Source organism: Leptinotarsa decemlineata, unplaced genomic scaffold (assembly GCF_025532065.1).
Source record: "Leptinotarsa decemlineata unplaced genomic scaffold, Ldec_3_MD MMD2_tig00026307_RagTag_RagTag, whole genome shotgun sequence".
Taxonomy (NCBI): Eukaryota; Metazoa; Arthropoda; class Insecta; order Coleoptera; family Chrysomelidae; genus Leptinotarsa; species Leptinotarsa decemlineata.
Window position 1 is genome coordinate 1,162,688 of NW_027412681.1, and position 13,439 is coordinate 1,176,126.

General features: G+C 36.1%; 1 protein-coding gene across 1 annotated transcript in view; it reads left to right on the forward strand.

The window, feature by feature from the left end:
- The window catches only part of Brf (Brf RNA polymerase III subunit), a 76,275-nt gene that overhangs the window by 51,371 nt on the left and 11,465 nt on the right, over window positions 1-13,439 (forward strand). The window contains exons 5-8 of the mRNA XM_074180878.1: window positions 11,958-12,107; window positions 12,294-12,387; window positions 12,458-12,590; window positions 12,650-12,749. Of these exons, the coding sequence (XP_074036979.1) occupies window positions 11,958-12,107; window positions 12,294-12,387; window positions 12,458-12,590; window positions 12,650-12,749 (477 nt within the window). The remainder of the gene's footprint in view (window positions 1-11,957; window positions 12,108-12,293; window positions 12,388-12,457; window positions 12,591-12,649; window positions 12,750-13,439) is intronic.

Here is a 13,439-nt window from a genome sequence, read left to right on the forward strand (position 1 = left end):
CATAAAATCGTTCCAGTTTGTCTGATCGGACAATCGAAAGTGAAACCGTTCGTTTTTCGCTTACATAATCGAAAAGATTACCTTATTCAATCGATTTGTTTGCGCTGGATTTCATGAGAAGCAAGTTCAATACACCAAGTTCGGTGAAAGCGGCGTTTTCGCGATATTTACTCTTTCAAGGTCGATCGCTTTTGTTTAGTCTGGACTCTCGAGTTCATCACCAGGTTGGAGCTTTTGTAGAATACAAGAGCAATATGCGTGTGTGCTCAATATGAACATTAACGGAGAAAAATGAGAAAAATCTGAAGAGCTCAGATCTGGAAAATATGGTGGCCATATTAGATGTAACGGGTGATTTTTTAAGTGGTATAGGATTCGATTTTCACAGCAACATAAAAAATTGGAAAAAATTGATGATATCTTTATTGGAATCCATAGAACGATCAATATAATTTGATGTTTGAAGATGATTTCATGCACTAATGCGCAAGGTCCAATTCTGGCACACTCTTTCTAACATATCAACCGGTATTTTACGTGTAAATGCTTCTATATTTGCTTCTACAGCGTCAGTCGTTGCTGGTTTATCCCTGTAGACATGAGCCTTAACATGACCCCACAGAAATAATCCAAAGGCGTCAAATCACACGATCTAGGCGGCCAGTTGACGGACCCCAAACGTGAGATAAACTGTTCACTGAAGGCGGCTCTTAATTGGGCCATTGTTCCGCGTGCCGCGTGGCATATGGAACCGTCTTGTTGAAACCACATGTCAGGCATGTCCAATTCTTCCATTTTGGACAACACAAAGTCGTCGTTGAACACAATTTTTGATAAAAATGTGGATCTTCCTCCAACTTTGCCAGCGCCCATTCATCAAATGTTAGACGTTGTGGGAGGTCGTGTGGCTTCAATTCTTGCACCAGCTGTATCTTATAAAGTTTTACAGCCAAATCCTTTCGCAAAACTTTCCACGTAGTGGTTTAACAGAGGTCCAATTTCTGCGAACGGCGCGACGTGTGGCGAGGGGTCAAAGTGGAAACTCGGTTTGAGCACCCCAAAAAACACGTGAATCCGATGAGACGAAACGCACCTACTTCTATATTTTTTCTTCGCCAAAGCCTCGGATAACTGGACTGAAACTTCGTCCACCGTCTGTAGGATTCTTCCGATTATATAACGATTTCGGTAGTCCAAATGACACCTGACACTTGCGCCACATCATAGGACAATAGCCTGTTAGCCTTCACCTCTTTGCCGAGTGCGCGAAAAATTGAGATTTTCAACAGATTGTAGCGGCCAGTTTAGAAAGTGTTAATTTTTTAATGATACATCGTTGTTTGCAGAAGTGAAATTTCCAAACGACGATCAGTTTTTGACCTTGCACGCCGTTTACTTTTCCATTAATACTGTTATGTCATTACATAAAATATTTTTTTCGGGCGAATCCCGTACTACGAGGGTAATCTGAAAAATTTCCGACCTCGGCATGAAGATGGCAGTACTAGTACATAAAAGCTAGCAAATTTCGTTGTTCATTTGTTGCCAGTTACTCACCAAAGTTTCGGCCATTTTGCCATTTTGGACGCGCAGTTCATATGTAACGGTCGTTTGAGTGCGTAGCAGTCATTTTTTGTACGTTTTTATTTTGTTAACCTCTCATGTGCGAGAGGAAAAGTCAAAAGGCGATGCATTAGGAAATTCACCCAAGCACGTTTGGAGGGGGCGAAACAAAAATGGATGAAAAAATAAATATTTCTTGAGAAAAATTAAAATTCACCTTATTTTTGTGTACATATCTTTGTCTAGAGTTTATTTTGAACTTTCGACTGATTCTACTGAAACTTGAATTTGCACTAATTTCATTGGTTCACCACGTACAACAAATATCAACTCTGCAAGCAATTTTCTAACGATTGCGATCTGGAAACAACTGAAGGACTCAATTAGCAGCTCGATGGATACAAAGCGTTATTATGTTCTCAATATTCGTTAATGTCGCTATCGGTATTCTAGTCTGTTTACATTGGTGCTATTACATCGAGTTGGGTAATACCACCCAAAGCGAAGCATGACAATGACACCTCTCTAATCACGGGACGACATACCTGAAAAATAAATATTTGTTTGACCGCTTCACTCGCCGACGTTTCATTCAACAAATACTAATGATCGATTTTTTTCACACCGTTAGTCATTCTTACTGCACCGAGTTGTATTTAAGCTCCAGAAATCATCGAAAAGTCTGATGTAATCTGTAGACCCCTATTATCGTTGAATTCAGCTGTGTTTCACAACTTTTTCTGGCCCTTGAAACTAATGTCGTCTTTAAACTGTAGTTATTAGCTCATCTGGTTTGTCCAACATTACTTTCATGTCGATGTGTTCCTAAATAATTCCATAAACCACATACTTACTGGCTTTTATATATCACTTTTTCAGCTCAGTTAAAATTCTGTAAAGTACAAAAATAGTGTCATAATCTTCCCGCAAGTTTTCAGAATATTCTGAGGGATCTTAGTATTCTTGTTTGGGCATAACAAAATTTGTAAAGAATCGAACATTTGGCATAAACTTCAATAACATTTGCAGTTTCAAATTGACTCAGTGAATGAGTTAAAATTATTCTATTTCTTTGAACCTTTTTCAATTCAAAAGATACAAATCAGTTGTAGACAAAAAGGAGTTTCCTGGGATGAAGTGCTGCTTCAAGATTATTTCCAAAGAAACTATGTAACCTCTCACCATTATGGACTATACTAACACACTTACATCGATTTTGGTATAACAAATAGCGTTAGATGTAAATGAATATGAAATTCAAAAGTTTTGGTCTTTCGGGCCGGATCTGAAGAAAAGCGATACTGATTAACTTAGCAATCAATATAGCAGAGACAGTCCATCTGACATAACTAACCCTCCAAGAACTAGATTCAATGAAAATTTGAACAGTATTGTTGAATTGACTTCTGTTGGCTGGAGCAACTCACAATTTTACAGAACATATTTCCACAAAAGACGCAATAAAAGGCATTATGAGCAACACACACCAGGCATGTCCAATTCTTCCATTTTGGGCAACAAATCATCACTGCAGATGCGGCAATTTTGCTTGTTAACGTATCCATTCAACCAGAAATGAGCCTCGTCGCTGAACACAATTTTTCGATAAAAATGTGAATCTTCCTTCAATTCTTACATCAGCTGAATCTTATAAGGTTTTACACCCAAATCCTTTCGCAAAATTTTTCACGTAGTGGAGTAACAGAGGCCCAATTGATGCGGACGGCGGCAAATCCACATTTCACGGTCGTCACGAACACTGGCGGATATAGTCGCAATATTTTCCTCGATCCTCAATCTACGTATGTGTGTTGGTGGTTTAATGTCCAATAATGTGAACTGGGTTCGAAATTTAGTCACAAGCTTCCGAATAGCTCCCTCAGGTAATAAAATCAATTTGCAAGTGTTGTTCATTCGTAAGTCGATTCATGTTTAAATTATAGACCAAACTGAACAAGTTTGACAATGACACAAGACACCAGCAAAAAAATCAGTCATTATGAATGCGCTATAGGCAACCATATTTTTAGAAACTTCCTCGCCGTTGAACACGAATTTCAACTTGTATAATCTTCAAAATTGCGAAATCTTTTCGGCCATCCACCACTCATGTAATACCCATTAGAAATCAGTTCTCGAACGTTCAAATTAGTCTTTGTGTCTGCAACGTTTCGCAGAAAAACAATACACACATACCGAAATTAGGAAATTTATATGCGTGCAATACTAAAGTCGTTTGAATAATATTCTTATTATGGTAATGCCACGATCAGGAAGGAATTTTCTGAAGAAAACACATCGTCACCTTCGCTAGAAGAATTCCAATGAGGTATTGAGTAAACAAACTCGGTCATTTCGAAGTACAGGTGTGTAAATATCGATCCACTCAGTTTTAAAATATCCGTGAAATGAGTTTGTGAGCATAAATTCTAATCTGTCGGACGTCGTAAGTATCGCCGACGTAAGACCTTGAACGGGGCGGATGCAAAAAGAAGACAAAAGAAGATCAAATTATCACTGGAAGCCCTTTTTGTGAAAAAGCAGGAGTTGTCGAGACCTTTCTTGTGAATGGGCTTGTTTCATGATTTTTGGTTTACTTGGTATTAATTTGGAATTGAAAAGTAGTGTACTTTGTTTCAGCTCTCTAAATAGCGGTTTTCCCGTAATTAATCATTAAAAATCAGATTTTCTAGGCCCGTGACGTCACGGGCCTAGTCCCGCTTCTCGTCCGATTGACCAATAAGAACAATACAAATAATGAACATTGCCAAATTGTAAAATTCACGGAGCGTATACACAGTTTCTAATTCATTCGTGATCCAAAGTAAAGTCACACTCACTTCCGACAACAAAATCTAAGAAGAAAGTGGGATCCAAATGACATAAAACTCAATGAAAACGTTATTTTTGAAATATCTCCGGCAGTAGACATTTTCATGTTGATATCACAGAAATTTTAATAATGAAAGTGTATATGAACCCGTTAACGTTTAAATTCATGAAAAAACTCTCAATATGAAATAAAATGTACTCGAAAACCATGGTTCTAAATAGAATTCAACAAGCTATATTTTTAAATGATTCTCGAAGGCTCATGAACCCTAATAAAATAAATCAATTATGCATTCACGCCACCCACCAAAAATAAGAAATTCAACGTTATATATTAGCCATATTGCTTCCCAGTCAGCTATCTCTCTTGAATGTATGGGACAATGTACTCTTTCTACGGATCAAAAAATATGAAAATTAATTTATAGAGTGAGGAAAATAAAGTCATTTGTATGAAACTGTCTATTTATTGAAATAATGCGATATTGTATTGAGTGATGTCATCACATAGGTAGGCATCATAAAAGATAATAATTTTTATTTGCATTTCAAAGTTTTACTTCATCACTTTAGCATCATGATAGAAAAAACAGCGAATTTTCATCATCATCATTATTATTAAAACGAGCGTAGATTTTTTTTATCCTCCGCCTATGAAATATTCCGTAACATTTACAAAAACCATTCTCCTATTAATTTGAATATTCACAAGATCTCAATTACCCCAGTCCAGCTCGTGCTCCACCAGAAACACATTTTGTAACGAACAATAAATCGAAAATTATTAACAAATCCATCCGAGAAATCTCGTGAGTTTACCCAAAAAAAAATCGCAATCGAACGGTGCAATCGAATTAATTGGATAATAATAATGGTTGACGTCTTAGAACAGTGAAGCAAAGATTTCTGTGAAACTGGCAGGTTAACATTAATTTTTCGCAACAAGAAACAAGTACCATTCATGGATCTGGCGAGAAAAGATAATTATTCACTCGAAATCGCAACTGACGATTATATATTTGCCAAACGAAATTGATTGGAGATGCTTTTTTTCATGTATTTTAAGTTTTTACAGTTTTTACAGTCGCCTCGGGCTCTTCATATTGCCACAATTCGTTGGGAAATAAGTATTGTTACATTCTACCGCTGTCACATATGTTACAAAACTAAACATTGATTACGCTTTATAATTATTTCACCTATTGCAGTTATTACCACAGCTAGCTAGTGATCTGACAATTACACTGAACTGATATCTGAAATAGCCTGATCTCTGAGCGATTGCCTCGCGTTTATAAACAACACAGGACTCTCAGGATCATTCTTCGAAATATTCCATCCACGCCAGAATGACTGATACTAGTTATACAGAAGCTGGATGAGTATTGACCAGAAAGTTAGCTATAACATAATTTTTTCCTTTCGGAGACGATGTCCGTTCAAAGAATAAGGATAATGTAACAAATTAATGAATTAACTGTCTTAAACAAATTTATTTCCAACAATACAGTGTGTAACAACGAAAAATTCTAGGACCGAACCGACTACAGATTTATAGAAAGAGCCGTTACCGATATAATCACGTCTTCCCGGTCCAAGAGGACAGTTCAGAAAGTGAAACTTGGGGGACTCCACATGTAACTGGCTTTAAGTCGGACACATTGTTCGAGTTAGTTGACACATATTGGTATTTGTTTGTCAGATATGAAGAAAAAAGAGACAGGGGGTTCCTTTTATGCCATAGTCATCTATTTAGTCCATTATTGATAGAGGAATATAACGGGAATTTAACATTTGACATTCCACATATCTGGTCTTTTCGAATCAAAAGTATGTGGATTCAGCACCCAAAAAAAACATAGAGAGAAACTTTCTTTTATAATGTTTTCCCAATAAAGCCGTTTTCGAACCGTGGATGACTGGACTATGAGCCGCAATTTGTTTTCTATTATGTTTTGATGACCTCGCAATGGCGATGCAATTTGATTTGCATGTCGTAATGAAGACGCATCGATTATTTGCATAGTTTTCACTCGAGAACAGTGATTTAACTGATGTTCGAGGAATATTGCGTATAGAATATCTTCATTCGAATCGTATTTCGCTTCTTTAGACTCAGGTGTGCGAGATATGATGACTCAATCAGTTCTCGATAACTTTAATAATATATAAACATATGGCCGTATCTATTTCCGCATCTGGCAGCTTTAGTATTCATGTGAGGCTAAAGAAAGTTTTCGATATCTGGTATTATTTCAAATGTGTAAAATGGACTGTTTTCGAAATGGCACGAATTGAACAAAACTGGGTCTCGAATATTTTTATTCGAAATAAACATTCTGTATATAATTCATAATGATGTCATAGATAATAACATTCCTAAATAACGTTAAGTAACTTATAGGCTTAACGTTTTCTAAAAATTATGCAAGGTGTTTGAAATTCCTCATTGTGAATACATTTTTTTTTTCAAATATCTGTTGTCAATGTCAAATTTTCCAATTAATCATTTTGAAATTAAAACACTGATGTAATGAATTTCACTAGTTCGGACTTCCATTGTCTATTATATAAAATGATTTGAAATCCCTGAAACAAGTAAAAAAGAATAATTAAAAAAGAATAGTTGAAAATAACAATTATATTAAGCAACAATAAACCTGAAATGAAATGATAGTAAAATAACCTACAAGTAAAAATATAATAATTGAATAAATAAAAATTAAAGGAATGCAAAAAGAAAATAATCGGGTGATCACCCGAAGACGATTGTAGATACCAACAATCGAAACGTCGTGAACTAACGTGACTTGGAATCTCTACACTTTTTTATTTTTTATTATTTTCTTTTTGCATTCCTTTAATTTTTTTATTTATTCAATTATTATATTTTTACTTGTAGGTTATTTCACTATCATTTCATTTCAGGTTTATTGTTGCTTAATATAATTGTTATTTTCAACTATTCTTTTTAATTATTCTTTTTTACTCGTTTCAGGGATTACAAATCATTTTATATAATAGACAATGGAAGTCCGAACTAGTGAAATTCATCACGAAACATTGTCAATCACCTTCAAACAAACTGATGTAATGTTTTCAGTACCGAAAATAGAAATGTTTGCTTTCCTGAATCGCCACCTCGATTTACAGTTCATGAAATACTGTGTTTTTCACCAAATTTCTTTATTTATAGTGCAAATGTGAATAAGGGTGAAAATTGTTGTTACTTCAGTAAACGTTGCTAATTTACTTACAAACTACGATACAGATTGTTACAACCACTATTAATAGTCGCCCAAAAGAAAAAATCCAAGGGATTCATATCAGGAAATTCAGGGGGCCATTCTATTGGGCCCTTTCTTCCAATTCACTCATTAGAAACGTCCTGAGCACTCAAGGTGCCTCATCTTGCTGAAACTGGTAACTAGAAATCGTTCTGGTTAGTGGTTGAATGGATCTATAGCACTTTTCAAAATCTCTAAGAAAATGTAATCTAAGAATGTAAGTTTTCACGACTGGAGATAACTGTGTGAAAGCCATTTTCCGTTTCACTTGCCCTTCTCTTTTGTTGTGACTGCTGCAAGCAGCTTCATCGAACCACAACCTGTCATTGGCGTCATATTAGGCTTTGCCAAACAAAGATTGAACACCTGGATGGCAAGAAGATTTCTGGAATCTGGCAGAATCTTCCAGGATTAACTCACTCCAAGACGTTTATCAACCCTTCAAAGCTTGATACCAAACAATTGTTGGACTACAGTAGGGATGAGCTACGAGGTCTAACACGACCGATTTCAAGGCCATTTGTTCGAAATTTGCCACCGCCGGACTTGATGGACTGATCATTACAGTACCATCTGTTTGTTCGTACAAACACCATCCCACTGGAATTGAATTGATGATCACAATAAACGAAGAGGGCGGTTATATCTGCTGGGAATACTTTGCTAATTAGCCGTATACTGTTCTTGATTGGGAGTTTCATCCGTTAATGAGGAATGTTCCTCAATTTGGGTTATTACAGCAAATGCAAGTTTGAACAAAATAAAGTTAAGTTTAATTATAGTCTATTTCAAAAGAGTGTAGAGTAATAAAATCTCATTAAGTATTCAAAAGCGCTACAGGGTGATCCGTCAATAAATTCTGTCACTTCCCTAGTCCGCATTGCAAAATTATGTCGTTTCATAAAGAGCAGGTAGGTATCACCCTGTTTTAAGGGATTTGTCCATTGTTATCGACGGATAAATACTGAGCCAGAGGCGCGCTAGTGGGATAATTGCCAAAAGAATATGCATTCATAAAAATTATATTAAAGGAAATAAAAATTTAATACAGCAGAACAGTGTTATTAAAAAAATATAAAATGTAACAATAAAATATATACGAACCGAAATCGGGAAATACTCACAAACACACACGAACGAACTTTACGTATTGAAACACTTGTGGGGACTTTAAATCAATTTATTCACAAAAACGACAAGAACTTTACTGGATACGTTATTACAATTTGACACTTGAACAATACTAAAACTGTGAACTTCCCTTAACGTTTAACAACACTCTATTTATACCCTAATTGAATGTTCTAGAGATTATTAGGTACAATTTTCGAGAACCTTCCGAGAAAATAATTATTCAGACTACCCTTAATTCTAAACCCTAACCTAAGCAAAAGTGTCACTGTCACTGATACACTGGTCTCTGTCCAGATTGCTTATCCCGCTACAGTATATTTACAATTCAATTAAATTATTCTACATCAGTATAGTCTTCATCCGAAGAACTGTCATCATCCCCTGGTGTTATAATTATAGGGTCAACCACCTGATCGACCAAGTTGTCCAGTTCCCACATTTTATCTTCCTCTTTTAAAACATGCTGGATTGCTTTTTGCCAGTTTTCTGATGTGATTTCCATAATGGCTTGATCAAACAATACCTTGACATCTTTCATTTTAAATGTGGTATTGTGCCTTGCAACATATCCTTTAACTTGTGCCCATATAAGTTCTATAGGATTTAATTCGCAATGATATGGCGGTAGGCGCAGCACAGTTACTTTATACTTTTCTGCTACATCTTCTACGGCATATTTCATGAAGCGAGATTTATGTTGTTTTACTATGGCTAGTAGTTCCTTCTTTACTGAATTCGTCTCAAACTGAATACCTTTATTTGACAGCCAGTTAATAATTTCTTGCTTTCTCCAAGCTGAAGTTGGTACCTTCTCTAAGCGCCTTGAATGGTAGCTTGCATTATCCATAACCACGACCGAATCAGCTGAAAGAAATTTTAACATTTCCCCGAAGTAGTCTTCGAAGACATCCGAATTCATGTCCTCATGATAATCTCCCGTCCGGCACGACTCAAAGCTTAACAAACCTTCTTTTAAAAATCCGTCTTCGCTTCCAATGTGAGCAATTATAAGCCTCTTCCCTTTTCCCGAAGGCACTTTAATACCCGTCGAAAGGCCTTCTATGAAAGCTTGGCGAGAACTTGTTATATTTTTATCTTGCCACATTTTTTTGACTATATAACCTTCGTTTATCCACGTCTCATCAAGATAAAAAATTTTCTTTTGCTCTCTGCGGTACTGCTTTATAGTTGTCAAATATTTTCGTCTCCAGCAAACAATTTCATCACTTTCCAGTAATAGTGCCTTTCGATTGTGCTTTTCCCAGGCAAAATTCATACTTTTTAAAGTTTTCCATAAAAGTTTTCTGGATATCAAAGGAATATCGTTATCTTGGCTTATCTCGATAAATATTTTTTCAAGAGTGGGTATTTCCTTTTTAAAATAAAACGAATGAACTTTTCTTCGAATGTCACATTTGGTGTCTTCATCTAAGATTTTTATTGGTCTTCCTGATTTTCTCTTGCATGGACTTACCTGGCCTGATACCTTTCTTTCTCGCAATAATTTAAAAATCGTGGACTGTCCAATTCCAGTCATTCGGGCACATCGCTCAACACTTTCTTGCACAGACAAACTAGGGTGATCGTGTTTTATGCAATCATATACATTTAAAATTATAACTTTTTCGCAAACAGCGGAGAATTTTTTACACTTCTTTTCTTTGGAGTAAATGTCCCCATTTTATAACTTTTTCACTATTTCTATATCACAATATCACTGTACGTTTAATTGGTGTAGTAACAATTACTATTATAACTCGAATGTTTAAGACACCATTACAATATATTTAAACCCTTTTTCTTAATTACCTGGGTTTAATAGGTATTGCATGATTGGTGGGCAGGGTCAAAAAGGGATTATTATAATGACATGGCACCTCGGAACTAAGTGTTAACCCTTTTTTGAGAAATCATGCTCAAGTATAGGAACCCAAATTGCATATTAAATAAGTTTACAAGAACCACTAAAATTAATCTTGATCTTTTTTTAAGAAATTTTACTTACCTAAATACATGTAGGTACTTAGTTTTAGACCAAATTACTTCCCAAAAATGGCCTTTTATTATTATCTATGTCTGTAATTTTTAATTTACTTTAATTATTAAGTTTAATAATCCTAAGATTTGCCTACGCCCATGGACGACAACGAAATTCAGGCAAATTTTATGACACTTCATGATTTATTACTCTACACTCTTTTGAAATAGACTATAGTTAATTTAATGTTTCAAATGTTGGGTTTTAATTTTCAAAGGGATTTGTTTCTAATTCACATATTGGCAACAGCGCCTATATCAAGTTGAAATAATTTATATGTACCTAGATATTCTACTTTAAAAAAGGAAAATTACCTTTATAAATCAACAATTAAGGCAAAATATAAATTATGGTTCAATACCACCGCCACAGACCACATAAACAACAATTGTTTTGTTATTTATTTATATAGAGGAAGATAGGTTACTTGCATAAAATGTCATATGTCACAGAATGTCTCGGTACTCGGAACAAAAGTAAACAGAACAAAACGCCTCTGAAATATGTCATATTTGTTTGTCTCATACAGGTAACAGATTCATTGTCCTTTATTAGCTATAATCGATGTTGCCAAATGGTGAAATTGAAACGAATCCCTTTAATTGTTGAATGCATCATTTCATTCCTCATTTTCAAGTATTCAAATAATTTTTTAAAGAAAAAGTTTGAAATGATCAGTTTAAAATGCGTTGTTTCAGAGCTCTTTCATGAAAACTACTTGATTTTCGTCAGGAGGAGCATTCCCCATTTCGTGAAACATCTAGCTAATTGATTTTCTAGCATCTCAGACATTCAGTTTTTGACTCTTTGTGATTCTCTTCTCCAATGGGCATTCTTGTATAGCTTGTAGTGACATGACACTATATTTCCTGAAACCCACATAGACAAGACATCTCATCTCTTCTTTATACCTAAGTTTACTTGAAACTGGTGTTCAACAGAGAAATGAGCGACAGCTGATTTGATTCAGAAGGGCGTGTAGAAAAATTGTCTTTGATGAAGGTCGGAAAAAAAGTTGTTTGTAAGCAATACCCAACCTTCATGATTCCTTTCTCTTATCTGATTTGTGAGTCAACTCTTTTGAAACCTGATTCTTTTTTCAGATCCTTGTCTGTACATAATGCGATTCGCCTCCAAACTTCACTTCGGCGATAAAACCCAACAGGTCGCCAACACTGCTTTGAGGTTAGTCCAGAGGATGAAAAGGGACTCCATACATTCCGGTAGAAGGCCATCAGGACTTTGCGGGGCAGGTTAGTGTCGATTTGGGTTGATATTGGTGGTAATGTAAGAAAGTTATAGGACAAACGTGGTAGTCTGTGGGATGATTGGGTGCAAGAACACACAACCTGAAATCGCGGTGTTGTATCGTGAAAAACAACCATTTTTTACTCTGGGGCTTATATTAAAATGTTTCAGAACCTGCTTTTTGTTTTTAGCGCTTTTAATCGCAGCCCGCCTGCACGATTTTGGTAGATCGCCCGGAGACATTGTGAAAATCGTAAAAGTGCACGAAACGACTTTGAGAAAAAGGTAAAAACTCGTGTACTTCTTCAACCCGAACTAACGCTAACCCGAAAACCTAACACTGCTCTTTTTCTAGACTGATAGAATTTGGCGACACGCCAAGCAGTGCCTTGACGCTGGACGAATTCATGAGCGTAGACTTGGAAGAGGAGCAAGACCCTCCGTCTTTCAAAGCCGCCAGGAAAAAAGACAAGGAACGTCTTCAGAAAGTGAGATTTGCCATATAATGTTTCGTACTGTACTTTATTCTTATCGTTTTTCGTTCCAGTTGATGGAAGAAGAAGATGAGACCTTCACTGACCTGCAGAAACAGATCGAGAATCAGTTGGAGAAGAACACGCATAAAAGAAGGCTGGAACCGAGGAACGGTAAGTTGACCCTCGAACCTGTGGAAGTTGAGATTAAAAAAACTACAACATTGAGCATTACATTAAAAAAAGTCGAAGAACATTCGGTAGGACCAAAGGAGTGAGCTACCTCTACTCTCTCTCTCTCTCTAATCTCTATGGCCTTTGATTCTCATTCGAGCACATTTGCCCAGTCTTCTGTCCGTAGTGAACAAAAGCTCCGTCCGAGGGCGCAGCGGTCTTACTCGAGGCAATGCTGCCACCTCAAGTGTTTTCATTCGCTTTATTTTCAGCTTACACCTTTTGGACTCCACTCCGACCACGACATCCACGTGTCATGTTTGAGGGCGCTCGTTATCGGTACAACCGTCCTCTGTCGCAGTCGGAGAGGAAGTCGAGCTACCTCTATATTTTATAATTTGAACCACAAACTCAGGGAAAACTTTGACCATTACCATTAGAATTAGTAGTCATAAACGTTCAATGAATAGTTATTCAATTTATGAATGGTAAAGTTACTGTTGAGTGTGGAGAATTATATAGAAAAACTGAGATATTTTTTGGACTTTCACCGTTTTATTTTTACTATCTCAAAAACAATTGTCTTATCATATGTGTAAACAAACTTGTAACTAACAAACTCAAATTGACATAAAATATACAGCATGTAATAAAATCACAAACGATGCTGCAACTCTTGAACTCCAACAG